This window comes from Rhyacophila brunnea, unplaced genomic scaffold (genome assembly GCF_057557595.1).
Source record: "Rhyacophila brunnea isolate RB1 unplaced genomic scaffold, BYU_Rbru_1.0 scaffold_24, whole genome shotgun sequence".
NCBI lineage: Eukaryota > Metazoa > Arthropoda > Insecta > Trichoptera > Rhyacophilidae > Rhyacophila > Rhyacophila brunnea.
The window spans coordinates 9580160-9599936 of record NW_028232904.1 but is presented as its reverse complement, the minus strand read 5'-3'; the positions used below and the strand labels follow the sequence as shown (position 1 = coordinate 9599936).

The window sequence follows — 19777 nt, the reverse complement described above, 5'->3', positions numbered from 1 at the left end:
TTTAACTAAAATTTAATTGTACATACTATACATTAATAATGTAAAAGAAATATAAAAAAGATACACCAATTAATTTCTAAGCAAGAGTATAGAGTTGGATTTAATATTTTATACTATATATACATACGATGGCAAAGTGGCCGAATATTTAAAAAAAAAATAATATAAACGGTGGTAATCGATTTTGAAACTAATTGGCTGAATTTGAAATTATAGTGGAATATCATAGTAGAAATGTGAAAAATTCTCTTCAAATGAACAAGTAATGCGAAGTCACATGTAGCTAACTTAATTAGTAGACCAGAGATCCTTTTTTTGCTTCAATTTCATACGTTAAGGCTACATCTCATCAATCAATATCTTTGACTGAAAGCTTATTCTACCTACATGGTAAATTAATGAGTGATACCTCTATCTTCATAACATCTTATGTATCCAGATGTAGTGGTACCGAAAATAGTCTGAAGGGAAGTCAGAAGAACAGCGGCAGTCGAGAGATTACAGATGGACTTGGATAGTAATGTCAACAGTGATGTAAGCCAGCTCGCACATCTAAACTCGCCTCGTCTGCGACACAGCCATAAATCAAACCTTATAGGAATGTCACACTCATATTGACGATTGTAACTTCTCGAAACGTCAAAGCCGTCAAAAAAATGAAACACCGAACAAAAATGCCATCACACGCCGAAACAGTGATTATTATGTATTATATCTTCTGAAGTGGCCTTTCCTTGTACAATTATATGTACGTATAATTATATTTTAATCTCTTGGAATGAGTAAATATTGGTGTGTTCGTCTGTCATTTATAGGAAACACAGCAACCGGTGACGTTTGTATTAGGATGGTCAATTCGTAGCGGTTGCAACTGCAACCTAATGGTGGCCGACGGCAAGCGACCTGCAGCCCGAGTCGCTTGCGATTTATTGCTAGCAACACCAGATCTTTTTCTCAAACTAAAATGTTGCATTCCACCAATGTGTGGAGCCGCATTTGGTAACGATATAATGCAGACGTGACAAGTTTAGATGTGCGAGCCGGCTAAGAGTTATTGACTGGTATAGGGACACAGAACCGGGCTGGCTGGACGAAAATGGTTAGATTCTACATCAATAGCATGTATCCGCGGATTGTACATGTTGAAGATCCTCGCTATGCGCACCTGCACACGTGCGTTTCATTCATTCTGGCTACATCTCTATAGGAAAAGAGTTTTCCTTGTCTAACATCTTTGGGTAAGACTCATTTTTATTTTCAATGTGTGTCAGAAGTCTTCAAGTGCCTTAAGAGCATACTTTAGTGAAACAACAAATAATTTTCAGCAATAGGTGAGATGTAATTTCGCATGCGTTATCAGTCGGAGAGTGATAGTCGATCTGTGAGCATGTCAATTTGTTTTGTGATGGCGTCGGAGGAATTAATTGTTAAATCGTGCAAAGATGACTAAAAAATGTTACGTATTTACTCGAAAAACAAAAAATTTCAATGAATATATTATTATTATTACTTAAATAACAATAAACATATCATTAAATGGACGCATACTGAATTTTTATGACAAATTATGTTTTGTTCGTTACACGCCGTTTCGACAATCTGCGCGTCGCGTAGTCATGATCGTTTTAGACCATGCCTCAGCTGAAGTATACCTTTAACCCATTGAAGACAATCGGCTCTAATTTGATGCCGCTGTTGACTAAATAATTCTGTACAATTGACGTTCATCTTTTCACCATGTGGGGTTGAGAAATGGACGATGTTAGCGACTTGCTCAACCTATTAGATTCATACTCTGTCTCTAACCAAACACAACATGTGATTTGTCAGACTCAGGATTCGAACTTGGGATCTACGACAATATAAGAATACTTGTAAGCCGCTCGAGCATATTGGGCGTCAAAATATTACTTTTATCTACATATTATTTAAAAATAGAATTATAAATTGAAGTGTTTCAATACCTACACAAGTTTTTAAAAAATATTGATTGCCGGTAAATATTGATTTGAATGATTAAGTACATTCATTTAAAAACTGCAAGCATGTGTTGCTGAAATTTATTGTTTTTGTGCTAAATATAATGTTAGTTGTAATTATTTTTAGTTAATTCAGTAGAAAATATGGTTAACTATGTTGTGTTTAAATTTGGTAGCCGTACTGAGAAGCAACATGATGGTGTAATGATCATAGTTAAGTTAATAATAATTAAATTGAGGTTCTACTGAGCGTCATACGTAAGAAACACGGCTTGCTGAATAATAGCCTTTATATTATTACTCTGTTCTTATCTGTTCAATGGAAGCCAGCAGCAAACAAATTTTGGAAATAGCCGATATACTGGATTATTTGTTAGGTTAGGTTATCATTCTTGAATTAATGAATTTTGCCGAAACCAGCTAGGAAAATGCCGCTGTACCTGTCTGGCTTCCGACCTTGTACCTAAAAAAGTAATACTGGTTTTAGATAACCCTTGTCAAATCCACTAAAAAAAAATATTTGACTATAAGTCCAATTTAATCTGTATTCAATGGGTTAATCCAGCGATTTCCAAACTGGGAGGCGCGGAGTGTTGCAAAGGGAGACGCGAAAAGTTTAACACATGTGGCCACAGGTTTGCAGTTTGCAAATGCATAGTTTATAAAACGGCCGCTAGTTATAAGCTACATAAAAATACAGTCGTATAAAAGTCGTGCAAACCTGTCTGAAAATATGGAGACTAATTTTATAATACCTCACTTCTATACTATTGTGAAGCACGCTGGCTATCTCGTGAAAAAATGAAATAAAAGGGTCCAATCATAATGTTGAAATTTGAAGCAAATTTGTTCAGGAACGATAATTTTGTTGTTAAAGTTGTCTATTTGGTTGAAATTTAAAAAAAAATTAGTGAATAATCAATGCAAGGACCACTAATGCATTCTGTTCTAAAAAGACATTGTGAAGGCATTCATAAAAAATTGGAGCTTTGGAAATCAAAATTACAAAAAAAAAATAAGTTGGTCATGTTACAAGTTTTAAATGATTTCTGCGGCAGATATATGGAAGCAAACAAAAATCTAATCATTGAGTTCATGGTTAGTTTGCTAATGCACTTTTCACATTATTTTATTAATAGTAAAAGAAATATGTGGTTGTGCATTGCAATTTGATGTGATGCATAAATGATGATTGATATACTTAAATGATAATTCCCTGTATAATTTAGGAAACACTACATTAGAGCACCACACTGCCCTTAACCTCAGTGATAGGTAGGTGGCACCGCCAAAGATCCTGGCCTGGGGGCCCGCTTCAGGATGTGGGGCCCATGATAGAATCCATTTGTCAATGAACGATGATTTAAAAATGAATATAATAGTAGTAAAACCTTGTTTATTTAATGAAATAAGGAGGGGAGGCGCCAAGAATAGATTTTTTTAAAAGGGAGGCGTAGTAACATAAAGTTTGGAAACCACTGGGTTAATCCATCACTGATAGGTGGTTTTTTTACTGAAATTGATAATGTAAAACTTGATCAATAGAGAATAGATAAGAAATTAAAAATAACATATGATATTTTGTAGTACATATCCTGTTGAGATATTAAAAATAATCATTTTTGATAATCTCTTATGAGTTTAAATAATTTAATCAATACGATCACGACCTATTGTTTGAAATCACAAGCTTCTTCATACAATAATAGATAGTTTCAAATTGTCATCTGAGTTGAAAGCACACATTATTAACCTGAATAAATTAAGAAGAAATTGTAAAATTACCATCGACAATGCGTTTCGTATTGGTTCTCTGTTTCCTAGCGTGCTGCACAGCATCGCCGGTGGTAAAATTTAGTAAGTAACGCATTAAAAACTTATTAAATGTATAATATTATCTTAAACTAAACGGTGGACAAAGTTATGCTAAATATGTAATATTTCAGTCGAGGCAGAATTATTTTAGGTATTGAGACCAACTTATGTAAGTCGATTTGGTGTAGGCAATTAAAAAAAGTTGCACATATTTTTATTAAGGCTAAGGCTATACCTCAGCTGAGGCATGATCTAAAAAGATCGTGACTAGGCGATGTGCGGATTGTGCAAATGACGCGAGCGGAACGAAATATAATTTTTTCGTTTTTTAGTCATCTTTACACAATTTAAGAATATATTCCTCCGACGCCATCACAAAACAAATTGACATGCTCACAGGTCGACTATCACTCTCCAACTGGCAACACGGCCGAAATTACGTCCCACATACTGTTGAAAATTATTTGCCATTTCACTTATGTACGCTCTTAAGTATATTGTTATATATAATTTTTTGACGTCGTAGCGCTCATGACTCCGGATCATGATCACTGTGGAATAAGTGGGCATTCTGGATCTGTCTCCGATATTTTTTAGATATGCGGTTGGGCGTATCACAGTTCACCATGAGTTGTTGTATCAAAAATAGATGACCGTATAGTATTTAGATCAAATTCATGTCTAAATAAAACATTTAAAAAATACCTAAATGAAACCACTGGAATACATGGGAAAGGCTGAAGAAAATTGGTAGATACGTAAATAAAAAATAATATAATGTCCGCTGGAGATAAGCTGGTGCATATAGATACCACACGGCACCTCCAAGAATCCATGTTGCTTGCCAGTCTTCTTGCGTCATTCTAGGTCGTACCAGGATCCTGTAGCTTCGCTGTATACACTCTATAGATAGTATTTAGCAGCCTTCCAGGACTTCATAATTCACTTGGCTTGAAGAACAGGCAAGCTAGATTGAGATTCTCTTCGGGTATCCGTAGCACTTGGCCGAGAGAAATCCAAATTAGCCTCTCCACTCTCAGCATGATGAGTGTTTAGTTCGTTCTCTTATCTCCTCGTTACTCCTAAAGTCATACACACCCAGTATCCATCGCAAACACCTGTTCTCCAAGCTCAGTATACGGTTGGTCTGAACCTTCTTAAGTTGCCATGTTTCGCTACCGTCAGAATGCAAACGTCGAATTGGCGGCATTTGGTTTTGAAATTTTATTTATTTATTTAGAAAGAGTATTACGGCATTACAGCGATTGGCCAATGCGCCATAATACATAATTAATACAAAATTATAAAAATGACTTAATTACAAAATAATAACCAGTATAACAAGAAAGTAGTAAAGACAGTACGTGGGTATTCTGCGAATAAGCATTAAGTCAAAAATACTAGTTTTGAGATAATCGAGTTTGAAAGTTTGGACGGTCTTAACTTGTTTTATATATATAAAAGGCAAATTCCTTTCTGCGATATTGCTTTGAGTATGACTTAGTGCAGTTTCGCACGCAAAATTTTGTGAATATAGCATGAGAATGAGAGAAGCAAATGCACTAAGTCCCTTTAGTGCCTTTTCTCTGAATTGATGTATGTCTTTTTGACTTATAACATAAATTATCTTCGCCAGTTTTATAGATATGACTGTGTGTTTTGTAGACTATAGAGCGTACTCTTAATAAGATTACCTCATCATTAAGTCAAAACAGCAAAATTTTGACTTAGTGCTTTTTCGCAGAATCATCATCATCATCAGGGGCGCGACAACCCGGTGTGGGTCCTGGCCTCCTCCAACAGCTCCCTCCACCTGTCCCTATCCAGTGTGGCTGCTTTCCAATTTGGTACCCCCAGAATACGGCAGTCACTGGCAGCTCCATCTAACCAGCGAATCTTTGACCTCCCTCTTCTTCTACGTCCTATTGGATTGCTGGACATCACTCTCTTTGCTGGTTCATTGTCATTCATACGGTGCACATGACCTAGCCATCGCAGTCTCCCAATCTTAATTGATTGAACTGCGCTGCAATCTTCGTACAGTCCGTAGAGCTCAGCATTATATCTTCTCCTTCAATTGGTGCCATCCCTGATCGGTCCATATATACGGCGGAGAATTTTTCTTTCAAAGATGTTCAGGGCTCGTTCATTTCGCAGAGTTAATGTCCAGGTTTCCGATGCGTAGGTGAGCACTGGCTTTACAAGTGTTTTGTAAAGAGTGCTTTTAGTTCGACGAGATAGTAAGCGGGACTTTTTCGCAGAATACCCACGAGTATATCGTCGCTTAAGAAACAACACCGCGGAAGTCAATTAATTAAAATTTTCAGGGGCAAACAAAAACCGTCTCAAAAAATTGAAAATTGATACCTTTTAACTTATTTTTTTTGTGTTTAGTTTTTGAGAAAATTTGAGAAAAAGTTTCTGAAAATTTTAATTAATTGACTTCCGCGGTGTTGTTTCTTAAGCGACGATATGCTTATGTAGATATTAGAGTATAATGATAAATACAATTATAAATCTAACCTATTTAACACATCCACAAACATGACATAGTTAATAAAAAACAAATCAACCTTAATGGTGCCATCAAATAAGTTGATCGCACGATACACAGCATCATGAAACATCACATCTGTTCTACGACGAGGTATCATGAAGACCGTAGTGTTACGAGTGATATTGGTGGGAACATGAAAATTAATATTTGCCAGTGTATACGGATTGTAAATGAACCCACGAAGAAGTAAAAAGAAATGCTTTAAAAGAGCAATCACTCTTCGGGTGGACAGTGATTGCATTGATAGCATACCCAGAAGAAAACGAGTCGGAAAATTAATTTTATTATCTTTATCATAAGGAAAGAATCTGTGTGTCTTTAAGTAGAGAAATCTAAGAAAGATTATCGTATCACATAATATGTGATAGTGTGAATATATTATATTAAATTTATACAAAATTCTGATAGGTGAGGCGTCTAATTACAAAAAGCGACAAGTCCACAATTCGATATTTGCGGGGAACAACGTTTTTATGTTTCAAGCTTCAATTATTTGTTTTCACGTGAGATTATTTCTTCCATTGTATTCTATGTCGAAATTAGAACCAAATGGCAATAAAGATAAACAGCCGATAAACTCTTAAATGTAATAAATATAGGCAAAATAAAATTAGACATAGCGCTACTTGTACCTCACTTTTTAATTTGTTCCGCATAAAGCAGATATTTCCGTGACACTGTCATGAGTATAACGGATGCTACAGCATGGGAGACGCCATTTCCAATATTGAACGTTACCTTATTGGTTGACTTACACACGCGAAATCAACCATGCTTTAAATAATATGAAAGACAAACTTGGCGCTTTTTGTAATAAATCGAGACTTAAAATATTTTTTGGTACTGTTCGGTTATACGGAATAACGCGGAAAACGCATTTTGAAAATAGCCGATAAACTGGATTATTTGTTAGTTTGGGTTAGCTTAGGTTAGGTTAGATTTGGTTAGGTTAACCTAACAAATAATCCAGTTTATCGGCTATTTTCAAAATGCGTTTTCCTCTGTATTCCGTATAACTGAACATTTTTTTTCATAGGGTTTTGTCGCGTTTTGGAATTTATAGATCAATAAACATTGTGTAAAATTATACAAAGAATACGTGCGTATTTTTTCTCGATTTTGACCAAATGTGGACTTATCGCTTTTTGGAATTAGACGCCTCAGGTGAAGTATTAAGTAGGTAACTGAAAAAAAATCTTAGAACAGCTATATCCACGGGACTTGAATTTAAATTTTGTTTCATCTTCAGTATTTCACTGAACATAAGTACAATATTGCATTTTAGTTTTTACTATGTAATATGTATAATATCATTAAATTAAATAATATACTAAAAAATGTGATACCCAACTGTAAATTGAACTTGGGCTGAAAAATTCTACATTCTCAAGTTTAGGTTCCTAACCAAGAGACTGGTGGCATTGAATCTGGTCCATGTAAATTAACCGGTTCTACGTGTTCAGCGAGTTTTCTCGCTCTATGTGCCCGTGATCGACAGGCCGCACATACAAATTTTGCGAGTGATCGCATCAGACTTTAAACTCAAATTACTAGACACTATTCTAATTCAATTAATTCAATGATTGCATCAAAAATTAAACATAAATATTTCTTTTTGATATCAGCTGATGATGAAGGCGCAGAACGTATTCTGAGTGAGACATTGCTGGAGGCCATAGAGAAACTCCGCCAGATGATGAAGGAAGGTGATGCCGATAAAGGAATACCCATTCTGGATCCCTTCAAAAAGGAAACGTTCGCAATGAATGTCAACACCAGCCTGTTGAGGTATTTACTCATCTATTCTTTATTGCTAATGTAAATAAAAACTTAGATACTAGTGGTGTATGGTTTATAAATGCTGTGGATGCAGTGCATCAATTAATTATTTAAAGATATTAATAAGATCAAAAATCTTAATATAGAATATATAATTTTAATAAAAACCGTGAACAGTCGAAATGTGTTCAGTACTCTCTCAGTAATCTGCCGCTCGATTATCCGACAACTACTACAATCCGCCATTATTTTTTCTAATTAAAAGCATAAAATCATGCTCTATATGTCAAATTCAGTTGTCCGCCGCGTGCCTATGTCAGCTGTCAGTCATCGTATTTAACGTTTCTGCGGCGAACAAGCAATAATTTAATCATGGAAAAGCTGTGGCCCTCCATGAATCAAGATGATGAAAACTGGGAAATGGAAGACTTAGTTCCATTAGAAGAATTGATTCAGAGGGCGACTAAAAACTCAGAGCTAACCCGCAATGTTTTAGAAGAATGGATAGCAGAAAGTTCTGAGGAGTATGCTAACTGAAGATGAGCTAAATATATCAAGAGGCTTGGATTCTGAGGATGAAGACAGTACTACAGCTCATACAGTCAAATCAGAAGATGCACTAGCTGGGATTGACGTTACCATTAAAAGGGCAGAGGAAAATAATGCAACCGTCAACAACAATATTCAGGAAAATAACAAACAACACTAAACAACTGGTTGTGTTAAGTTATTTACTGTTTAATATATATTTATAACTTAGTTTCTGTATAATTTAATACATAATTGATTTTGATTATAAATAAAACCGTATCCAATAAATATGGCCCCACAGAAATACCTGGCGGGCCGCATGTGGCCCACAGTTTGCCCAGACCTGATCTAAGCATTTCAATTAATACTCATTCTGTATGGTATTTTCAGTCTCCAAGTGCAAGCTGGTGGAATCCAAGTGAGCGGCTTGAGTGATTTCATCGTTACCAATGTAGACATAACCCTTATTCCACCAGGCCTGAGGTTTGACTTCACCTTACCAATGAGCGTTATTAAAGCAGGTACTATTTTATAGATAACTCCAAGATACCTATTTCAATAATTTTATTAGGCTACGTATGACAGGTAAGTATACGATTTCTGTGGCGGTTAAATTTGCTCCATGAATAAGAAATAATAAAGTTGCATGTGGCCAAAGATTTTGAGAAAAAAACCTTCTTCTATTAAAGATGGAGCCTGAATATATAAAATTTTAACAAATAAAAATAGGTACTTCTGATCTACTGATTAAGTTAGCTACAAATAACTTCGCATTGCAAGTTCATTTGTAGAGAACCTCACACTTCTCTTATGGCATTCCACTATAATTTCTAATTCAACAAATAATTAGTTAATGACATACTTAATTCTACGTGCAGATAAGGTCTAATTAAACCTTTAATAGTTAAATTCATCGGATTGAATAGTGTAAAATTAAAAATCAACTTTAGTTTGACATTTCACGCATCTCGCGTATCGGTGTATGAAAGCAGATATTTGAAGATAAAACCTATGGAAAGATACTCCCTCGTCAATTTTATGTTGGCAGCCAAACGCGATATATTGACCATTATTTTTAAAATGAATAATTACATAAAGCACCGAGAAATGCGTACGTATGTGAGCCGCCATTTTGTTTTTAGAGCTGCCAATGGAAGAAAAAAATTAATAAATATGTATATGTTTTATTAATTTTTAAACGCATTTATAAAACCATTAGTAAAAATTTTGTTGACATTATTATAGTGAAATAAATCTAAAAAATCTATGGATGTACTGAAATATGACTATATTCTATAACATTAGATTGAGAGGTTTAAAAAAATACTATTTTATGTAATAAAAATCCTTTATGCAGTCATAAAATGTTTAAAATAAATATAAAGGATAATAAGGCTTCAAAATTATATAAATAGATTATCTACAACGTTTAAGGAATGTCCAGGGTTATGCTCTGAAAATACCATAAAAGCTCCATTTTGACCTACGTTGGGCATGTGGGCCGTTAACATTGACAGCTGTTCTCTCAGGGATTTTAAGATGATAATACCCAGTTGACATTGTAAATTTTCCTGGAACAATATCAAGCATCGGTTTATTTATCACATACATAAAGATATAGATCATACTAAAAGATGTACAAATAGATATGAAAGATTAACATGTTGAAGTGTTGGAAAAATAAGCATACAATGTTAACATTCTTTGATTTTGAAAGATTATTATCATGTACAAAGAATAGACTAATCTGGAGCATGATTAATAATTGATTAACATTATATTCTATTATCATCATGAAATTACGTACATACGTCACTACAATAATACATCCTATTGCGTATATATTTTAATCTATATCTCGTTACCTTACTTTGAAAAGATTCTAATTGACATTTTGGCCTAAAATGATTTTTTGGTGTGAAAAGGTTCCATCAGCCATCATCATCAGCCGGGGTCAATCCACTGCTGGATGAAGGCCTCCCCAAGCTTCTTCCAACTCTCTCGGTCCTGTGTCGTTCGCTGCCACGTATTTCCGCCGAACTTTACCAGTTCGTCAATCCAGCGGCTTTTAGGGCGACCCTGTGGCCGTTTCGTGCCCCTTGGGTACCACTGGATAACGGCATTTGTCCAGTGGCCGTCCTTTCGGCGAGCAATGTGCCCCACCCATCTCCATTTCAGCTGTTTGGCAACGTCTATTATATCGCGTACTCCTGTCTGCTTCATAACCCATTCGTTTCTCTTACGGTCCTTTCGCGTGATGCCCAACATACACCTCTCCATGCCTCGCCGTGCGACTCTTAGCCTTTGGACATCTCTCGTGTTGAGGGTCCACGTCTCGCAGCCATACGCTTAAGACACAATGGTAGGTCACTCTTGAAGATACTATTCAGACGTCCAAAAGCACTCCATCCCAGCTTTGTTCTTCGAGCAATTTCATCGTGCATGCTTCCGTCTATGGACACCTGCTGTCCGAGATAGACCATCAGCCATATTCTATCATATACGTTCATTTCAGAGTCATCTATTGTCAAATATGGGAATTAGCAGTATGCCGGAGTTCTATCTACATGTCTTTTTATATTGAAAATATGACCATTTCAAATTTCAAACGCTCATAGCTCAAAACATGGTCAAGTGCAATTAGAACCTTTTTAAAGTAAGGTAACGCTCTATCAAACTGTGCGCCACAAGATCTGTGAAACTGTCTGTATTATTTATAACACTCTATTTATTTAAGATAATCATCGTTGAATTGACCCTCACGTCATCTTATATTTCTGCCATAGACTAATATACTACAGTCGAACTTGGTTATTACGAGGAAGATGGGACCGACTGAATTTGCTCCTTATAAGCGGTACTCGTTATATCAGAGAATAGGTATTTTTGAATGTGCGGTCACATAACAAAAAAAGTCGAAAAAAACATCGAAAATAAAAAATCTGAAAACCATCGTAAAAATCCCCGAAACAAGCATGGTAACACCTCCGAAAGCACGAGGACGGGTTCGTGGCTTTTCCTGTTTTACAAACCTCGTCTTCTTCGGTTAGCTCAGTAATGATGGTGTCCGGAGTGGTGTTAAAATTATTAGTCTTCGGGATAAGGAGTAGTGTAAATGATACCCCTTGTTATTTTATTGAAGTTTATTTCCGTTTTTAAAGTTACAATCGTTTTAGGTATTCTTTCGTTATTAAATTTTAAGTGAGTCTCTCAGAACCTTCCAGTTACCAAGTTTGGACGCTAACTGATTTTACTCTCGGGGTTCTCTTTTTTAAAATTCCTCCGAACCCACGCCGACTCACCAAAGAACTCTCGTGATTGGCCAAATCCGATCAGATGATCTTTGGATTTGGCGAATCACGAGGCAGACTTCGGCGCCGGCGCGCGAAGATTTAAGCGTTGCACAATGCGCGGCAAAATTATAATATTTAAATTCTTATTTATATATTTTTTTTAGTCTTAAAATTATCGCTTTTATCCATCATCATTTACACTTCAAAATTTATCTTAATTACACCTCCGCCCAGTATGTGATTTTCACGCACCGGACGAAGGCCTTTACCTATGAATAAAATATTAAGCAGTTGAGCAAGGAATCAGATTAGGTGTTTTGTAAAGCCGTTTCTAGAGGTCAGGGTTACGTTTCGGCTTATAACTAATAAATGATTATTTTACACCGGGAGAAGCCCGCCTGTAACTGGGATGTGTCAATGGCGTTCATAAACTACAAAAGAAGTTGTTTATTGTAATGCACGCTGGTAGGTACCTACGGACTTCACAAACCTTGAATTTTTCAACCATATGCGTGGATACTTTTTCATTATTGTCGGCGAAAACAACAATTAGACACTTAACTAGTGTCATAAACTTAATCCGTCCCCCGGTGGCATCCTGCCGATTGTATTTCATTGCTTAGGGTCGAAATATTTTTAAAGGATCAACCCATAAACAGTATTTTAGCTCGGTATATCCGATAAGTTGCTCATTATAACAGTGAATAAATGTATGGAGAAAATCATAAACCAAATGTCAACAAATGTTTCCTCATTACATCCGAGATCTCGCTATGTCCGAGATCGTAATAACTGAGTTCGACTGTATATATATTAATTTCTGCACTATATTGGTTGTTCGATGGAAGGGATATAGTGACATAGGTAGAGATATTTCGTGTTCTGTTTTGTTATTATTGTTACCAAATCTACACTCTACAGTGGCAGGTGGAGGCAGGATGTTAAGATCCGACATAAATAGTGCACACTAAACTTTGTCACCCAAACGTATTTGTTTTCATTGAACTAAGACTACAATGTGTAGATAGTGTTTGTTAAACCCTGCCTATTCCAAGCAACAGTAGATAATATCGTCTCTGTTCTGGCAGAACACACTAACTGGAGAATACTAGTTTTGAGTAATTTGACTTTGAAGTTGTTAAAATGTTTGAAATGGTCTATCATGTGAGTTTATTAAGTAATCGTAAAAAGGATGACTTTAAAATAAAGACTGTTTATTTATTATGAAGGTTTCCAGACGGTAAAGTTTGAAATAAGGAACATTTTGGTATAACTAACTCAATATGTCATTTTTTCGAATTAGTGTCTTCTGCCAGAAGAGTGACGATGTTCAAAAAAGATTTGTATATCTATCTATCTACCATACATCATTTTATATATTATATTAGATAGAAGAATATATTGAATATTATTACTAATCAACCGACTCGAAATTTAAATTCTAATGGATTTAAGTTTTGTACTATTCCATTTGAGTTGTTTTTTTGCAACCCGGGATTCGCCTTTCGGCATCTTCAGGCACTATGTGCTCTCATCAACAGGTAAATACACACTGACAACGAATACAGTCAATTCTAACTTAAGCCTCAATTACATTGAGCTTATTTACGAGCTGTTTATTGGCGAATTTAAAAGCGGGCGATTCAGCTACTGCGATTTGATGATTACACACAAAACTTTCCATTCGCTGAGAAGCCACAAGCCAGTGACTATTTTGACAAAATGTAGTTCGTTTTTTTACCAGGAGGTTGGTACTGCGCTCTACTGCGCAGACGCAGTAGGCCCACACGCCGGCGTGTAGCGTGTAAAGTTGACCGGCTTTCAACTTTTCTCAGTAGAGTGTTAACAACCTGCATATTAGCTTATTCGATGATTACACTGGACGACTTTATAGGCAGATTGTAAATTCGCCAATAAACAGCTCGTAAAGAAGCTCAATGTAATTGAGGCTTTACTGGAACTTAAATGGAATAGTACAAATCTTAAATCCATTAAAATTTTTATAGAATAGATTTCCAATCTGTTTGTGTCAAAATGATTAGCTTTTAGCATTATTTACCATTCATAACATAATATTATCTTTTTCAGATACGTACACGTGCAATGGCCATGTATTCAATGCGCTCCCCATATACGGAAAGGGAAATGCTTAGTGAGTATTTTTATTCTGATTCCTCTCTATTTACAATCATTTCTTATGACCTTATAGCTCAATTACATATGTGTGAATTTATTGCTGGCAGTAGTTTGTCGCGACCATAAAATTAAAAGAAAAATGTAAAAACTCATTGTCGTGCAAGTTGCAACACTGCATACAACGATCAAAAAATTTAAGCAGCTTTTAAATTTCCTCATGATAGTAGCGAAATGCACAGTAGAACGTTAGTGGTGACGAAATATACAAAATTCACTGCATAGCACATAACAACAGTGTCTTGCATATACTTGAAAAATGAGATTAGTGAGACAATCGGCATTTTTGTGTGTAAAGAGCATGGCCCCCACATCTTAAAGCGGGCCCCCAGGCCAAGATCTTTGGCGGGCCCCCCTATCCATCGCTAGGGTTAAATGTAGTGGGACGCTTAACAGAATAGTTTTCTAAATGTTGTTTCTCGTAAGATCAAGAGTGTTCGGGTATTTTTAACGATATTTTTGTATTGTTGAATAAATACACATGAATTATGAAGTCGCATTACACGACTAGGTATTTTAAAATGTTAATATTCTCTCCCATTGGCGCAATCTGTGATGTGTGTTTATCTCACTTATCAGGTCGACCCATCACCCCGGGGCCCCTAGACCCCGGGCCTCCATGCTAGAGCCTTGTCAATTCCTTGTGGGGGCCATGGTAAACAGTCATTGTTGTGAAAGTTTAATTTTCACTCTTTTGCTGACAGTAAATTCATGCATGTGTGTAGAGAAGCATAAAATATTGAATTACATTATAATATTATCTAAGTAACCTAAAAATTACATACATATATAAAAATAGTATGATAGTTGTGAAAATTTTATTTAATGAGGCATTGAACATCAGTGGCAAAGGGTGGAAGTAGGGTGTTGAGATCCGTCATAAATAGTGCACACTAAACTTTACCGGTCAAATTTATTTGTTTTCATTAAACTAAGAATACAAATTGTAGATGGTGTTTGTTAATTTTTACAATTCAATTAAACCTTGCCTAATCCAAGCCATACAGTTAGTTTTTAGGTTAGTTTTTACTCGTAGTCCAGTGCGTAACACACTGGCCTCTCATCTAACGGACTCAGGGTCAATTCCTGGTGAGGTCACAATTCATGTGATTTTCTCATAGCCTGCGTGTTCATGTGATTATTTCACTTCTACTGTTTCACAACAATATCATTCAGTGGGCTGTTGTAGTGTAGAGAAGAATAATATATAATATAATAATTATTCTTTTTACTCAAAAAAAATCATTTTTTCTGACAGCTTGGTCTCTTGATAACGTTAGCGTTGTGAAAACTTATTTAAATTATTTTTTTTCGTGTTGTAATACATCGGTGATGTGTTTTGTTCGTTTCAGCTTCGAAGTCAGTGACCTGATGATTGATGGACACGCAAAGGTGACCATCAAGGGTGACAACGTCCAAGTCAAATCCATGAATCTTGGCATCAATCTTGGAAGATTAATGGTAACTGAATATAGTAGAATCTCACTAATCCGGGGAATAATAGTGGCACAAGTCCAAATTTGTCATTTTTGAGTGAAGTATGCAGAAATGTTCCAAGATATCATTTCTATCCGCACAAATAGCGGCATAATTCTTAAAAATGTAATGGTGGGCTTAAAAGCATTTTTGTCATTATCATATTATAACATTTTACTTGAATTCAAGCAGAAATAGTGACACAATGATCATTGTGTCATTGTTATTGCGGATAACATTCAAAATGAGATGACTCAAGTGTGCCAATTTCACACTATTATAAAGTAAATTAAAAAAAAAACTGATTTAACACACCAAAATAAAATATTCAAACTGCTTTCCTGCAAAAAGAAGTTTTTCGAGTTGTGCCACTATTATTCCCCGGGTGCGCACTAATCCGGCACTGACGATATTTCAGTTTTGCATAAATTACAGGAGGGCAATTCGAGGGCTTAGTGTCAAACAACACTATCTACAAAAGTGCAACTTTACAGGAGAGCCAAAAATTGTTATTTTAGATTCTTATAACTTAACAAGGGAAATGTTTATTTAAAACCTAATATTAATATTTTATAATTTATTGTGTATTGTACATTTATCTTGCTTATGATGATGCTAAAATTTATAGGGATAGTTTTTAAAAAATATGAAAACAAGGGTAACTTATGTAATTAGCGTTAAACTTTACTGACGATTTAATAAGAAATTAGAAAAGATTGACATAACGTTGTTTGACTATCATGTAGCCGTAAATGTAAAATAACGTTATCTCAAAAAAAAAAAAAAAAAAACACTTTTTTGTAGATAACGTTGTCTGACTTTAAGCACTCGAATTTTAACCCATTGGAGACAATCGGCGCCAGTTTGGTGCTGCTGTTACTGAATGCAGGACATGGAGAAAATCAAAAACATTTTTAATCATATTATATTGATTTTTCTGAAAGTTGAAATTACTTAATAATACATGTATCCAGGGCTTTTTTTATAAAATAAAGGTGCCGGAACTCACTTCTTGCCAAACTTCTTACTTACTAAATAAAATTATACAGGAAATGCATAAAATATTAAACAAATACAAATATACAACTAAAGTTGTAAAAAAGTAAATTGTAAAAACATCATATATTTGAATAAAAGTATATAGTGATTTCTTTGGCAGGCCCTCTACCTATCACTAAGGTTAAAGGCAGTGTGCCGCTCTAAAGTAGCGTTTTTCAAGTGGTGTTCGAGGTAAAATTAAGGGTAGGTATTCAGTGTATCAACAAACAACCAAAAAATGCAATTACGCAACCAAATATTTTAATATGTTAATACGCCGGAAGGAAATTAGCGCCTTATTATATTATTATAGCGAAATTAGGCGATTTTTTTTACGATTGGAGCAAATTCGTGATGTGTGTTTATCTCACTTATCTGATCAATCCCCCAGGCTAGAGCCCTGTCAGCCCTTCCATTGTAGGGGCCATGGTGATTTCCAAAGTTCAGTCCAATTTTTGTCTGGCAAATCGTCTTGATTCCTTTTCTTAATTGAGTCTATGGCCGAATGTCTTCCGGTGAGTAACCACTGATCAACGTATTTTGAAGTATCGAAAAGAAGTATGAAAAAAAGTGCCAAAACTGTTTTGGTCTTCAACGAAGCTCTTATTGGGGTAATAATAAGATTCATTCGCGAAAATTCGCATTCACATTCACTTGAAGAAATGGTAATAGAATTCAAGTTTCAGGATATGTCTTTTCATAAGAGATGACTCAGGAAAATTAACTTGTACTAGGTATGTAAGCGCGAACATTGTTTCATCTAATTACTTTTGAAACATTAAAAATACCGTCAAAAAAGGTGCCGGAACTCCGTTCCACCGCATTACATGACAAAAAAAGCCCTGGATGTATCTATCATTTTATGGTGTTAGTTATATTCCGATCATGTCCGATCCTAATAGGATCATAATATGGACTTCCACAAAGTGGAGGTTTGTATCGACAGATTTTGTTTTTACTATAAATGGATGTCAGCCACTTGCTCAACCTATTAGGTGCATACTCTGACTCATACACAAATTGAAAAACAATATGTGTACTTTCCAGACCCAGGATTCGAACCTGGGACCCACGACGCAACAGGCCAATGCTTAAGCCGCGCGGCCGTCGTGGGTGTATGATATATTATATACAGTCCGATATAATTTTTATGAATTATTTGATTAATACTTTGGACGCTGAAGACGCACCTGGCGCGTAATGACCAGGCGGCCGATCGATGTAATTAACATGCATTTTTAAGGTGGTAATTAAAAAATCATTATCTAGTCAGCAGCGAATGAGTTAATAAAATCAGTTTGGTAGGTACGAGGTGTAAAAAAGCATATAATGGCCCTCTATCTTCTAAATATCTTGAAGAGTATTATATTTAGTTCCAATTTTTTATTTTATCATAGACTAATTTTACCTTTGTCATTTTATATAAAAAAGGCTAAAAAAACACAATAGGTAACCAATTTTTGACATGTTCGGTTGATTCCACTGATTCACAAAATTAACTTAAAATACAAATAAATAATAGAAGAATTCAATATCTATAAATATTTACAGGATTTATTTGAATTAAATGAATAATAAATGAGTTATATAAAAATGATCAGTGTGCCTTTTTAAGTGATCCTCAAAAATTCACCGTTTCCAATGGGTTAAGTAAGGGTTGAGTGCGTGAAAACCTTCAATTAGAGATCGTTTTGGTCTTTAAAATAGTCGGTAAAATTGACTGATTTTTTCGATTTTATATTACGTAAGAAATATCGGTACTATTCGGTTATACGGAATTCAGCGAAAAACACATTTTGAAAATAGCCGATAAACTGGATTATTTGTTAGGTTAACCTAACCAAACCTAACCTAACCCAACCTAACCTAAACTAACCCAAACTAACAAATAATCCAGTATATCGGGTATTTTCAAAATGTGTTTTCCGCTGTATTCCGTATAACCGAACAGTCCTGAAATATCATTTTTATTTTCCCATTTTCCATAAACTCAATGTGAAATGTATGATTTTTCTCTAATAAAAGATTAACAAAAGTTTATGTATTATTCTTCTCTAGTCTTTTGGTTGCCAATGCTCTAAAATTATAATTCGTGGGGTTACTGCCAAAAGTTGGTAAGTCAATAATTTAGGTATTTAGAGTTAACAACGGATAATGTCTATATATCGTCACCGTTCAGGCAAAAGTCACCAACCCTGAAAATGGCAGTTTTGAGTTGAGTATGTCACCCGAAGCGTAAAATTATGTTCTTTAAGATGCAAAACTCACCTCGGTACATTAGTTAGTAAAATTTTGCTTAAATCCGAATTATTTGTTTTTCACTAAATGACTTTCGATAAAATCTTAACAAGCAAAAGTCATTATAGGTGAATAGACATTATTGACTCTATAAAAAAAAAATCCTTCGTTATAAATATACAAGCAAAAGTCACTATACTATGGATGGTGAGTTTTACTGATGCTTCTTTTGGCTAACATTGTTCAGATTATTAACAAGCAAAAGTCACCAAACCATAATTTGAGCTACCTTGCCTCCTTTAAAACCTTCCAGATGTTTTAATTAGCATCAAAAAGTAAAAGTACCTTAAAGAAATTATTAAGAAGACATGAGAAAATAATTTAATGTAGATAAAACCTTCAAAACATTAAAATCTGATTTTTCCTGCATTTTCAAACTTTCAAATTGCGATATCTCAAAACTATGTTTTTAGGGTTGGTGACTTTTGCCTGAACGGTGACGATATATAGATATTTAGTTTTCCCGGGGTAAAATTTAGGGCATCTACATCTACAAATGCCGGGCATATTTTAATTCACACGATTCAAGAGTTTATAATGTAATGTTTCATTTCTAGTCCGAGACCACCGGAATGCTGGGTGGAGGCGATATCGACAACGTGGTGAATGCCGTCTTGGGAGACCTCGCGCATGATTTCTTCAACGCCAACTCAGCCGCCATTTCCAAGTTCATCAACGATCGCACGTTGGCAAAAATCAATGAACTTCTACTAAACATATCTCTTAAAGACATCATTGCCATCATCACCGGAAAGAATTAGTTATGATATCCATTTATTGACTTCTTTTTGTTGACAAAATAAATATATTCTGATTCA

General features: G+C 35.1%; 1 protein-coding gene across 2 annotated transcripts; it reads left to right on the top strand.

The window, feature by feature from the left end:
• The first annotated feature begins 4 nt into the window (after positions 1 to 4).
• Positions 5 to 19777, top strand: LOC147069009 (uncharacterized). Of its 2 annotated transcripts, none has more exons than XM_085951651.1 (6): positions 5 to 1238; positions 7977 to 8139; positions 9052 to 9182; positions 14043 to 14106; positions 15500 to 15608; positions 19517 to 19777. In XM_085951651.1, exons 2-6 carry the CDS (start codon positions 8045 to 8047, stop codon positions 19718 to 19720), a joined length of 603 nt encoding a protein of 200 aa, XP_085807777.1. In that variant the 5' UTR covers positions 5 to 1238; positions 7977 to 8044; the 3' UTR covers positions 19721 to 19777. The 2 variants fall into 2 exon arrangements, with proteins under 2 accessions (XP_085807777.1, XP_085807776.1); XM_085951650.1 differs by lacking the exon at positions 5 to 1238 and adding an exon at positions 3680 to 3836 and having other exon boundaries at positions 19517 to 19776.

Bases quoted from the DNA above. Each gene is read 5' to 3' on its own strand.
- LOC147069009 (XM_085951650.1), top strand. From the start codon at position 3,773: ATGCGTTTCGTATTGGTTCTCTGTTTCCTAGCGTGCTGCACAGCATCG. The intron at 9,183-14,042 runs GTACTATTTTAT...TATCTTTTTCAG, and splicing joins AATGAGCGTTATTAAAGCAG to ATACGTACACGTGCAATGGC. The intron at 15,609-19,516 runs GTAACTGAATAT...TTTCATTTCTAG, and splicing joins TCAATCTTGGAAGATTAATG to TCCGAGACCACCGGAATGCT.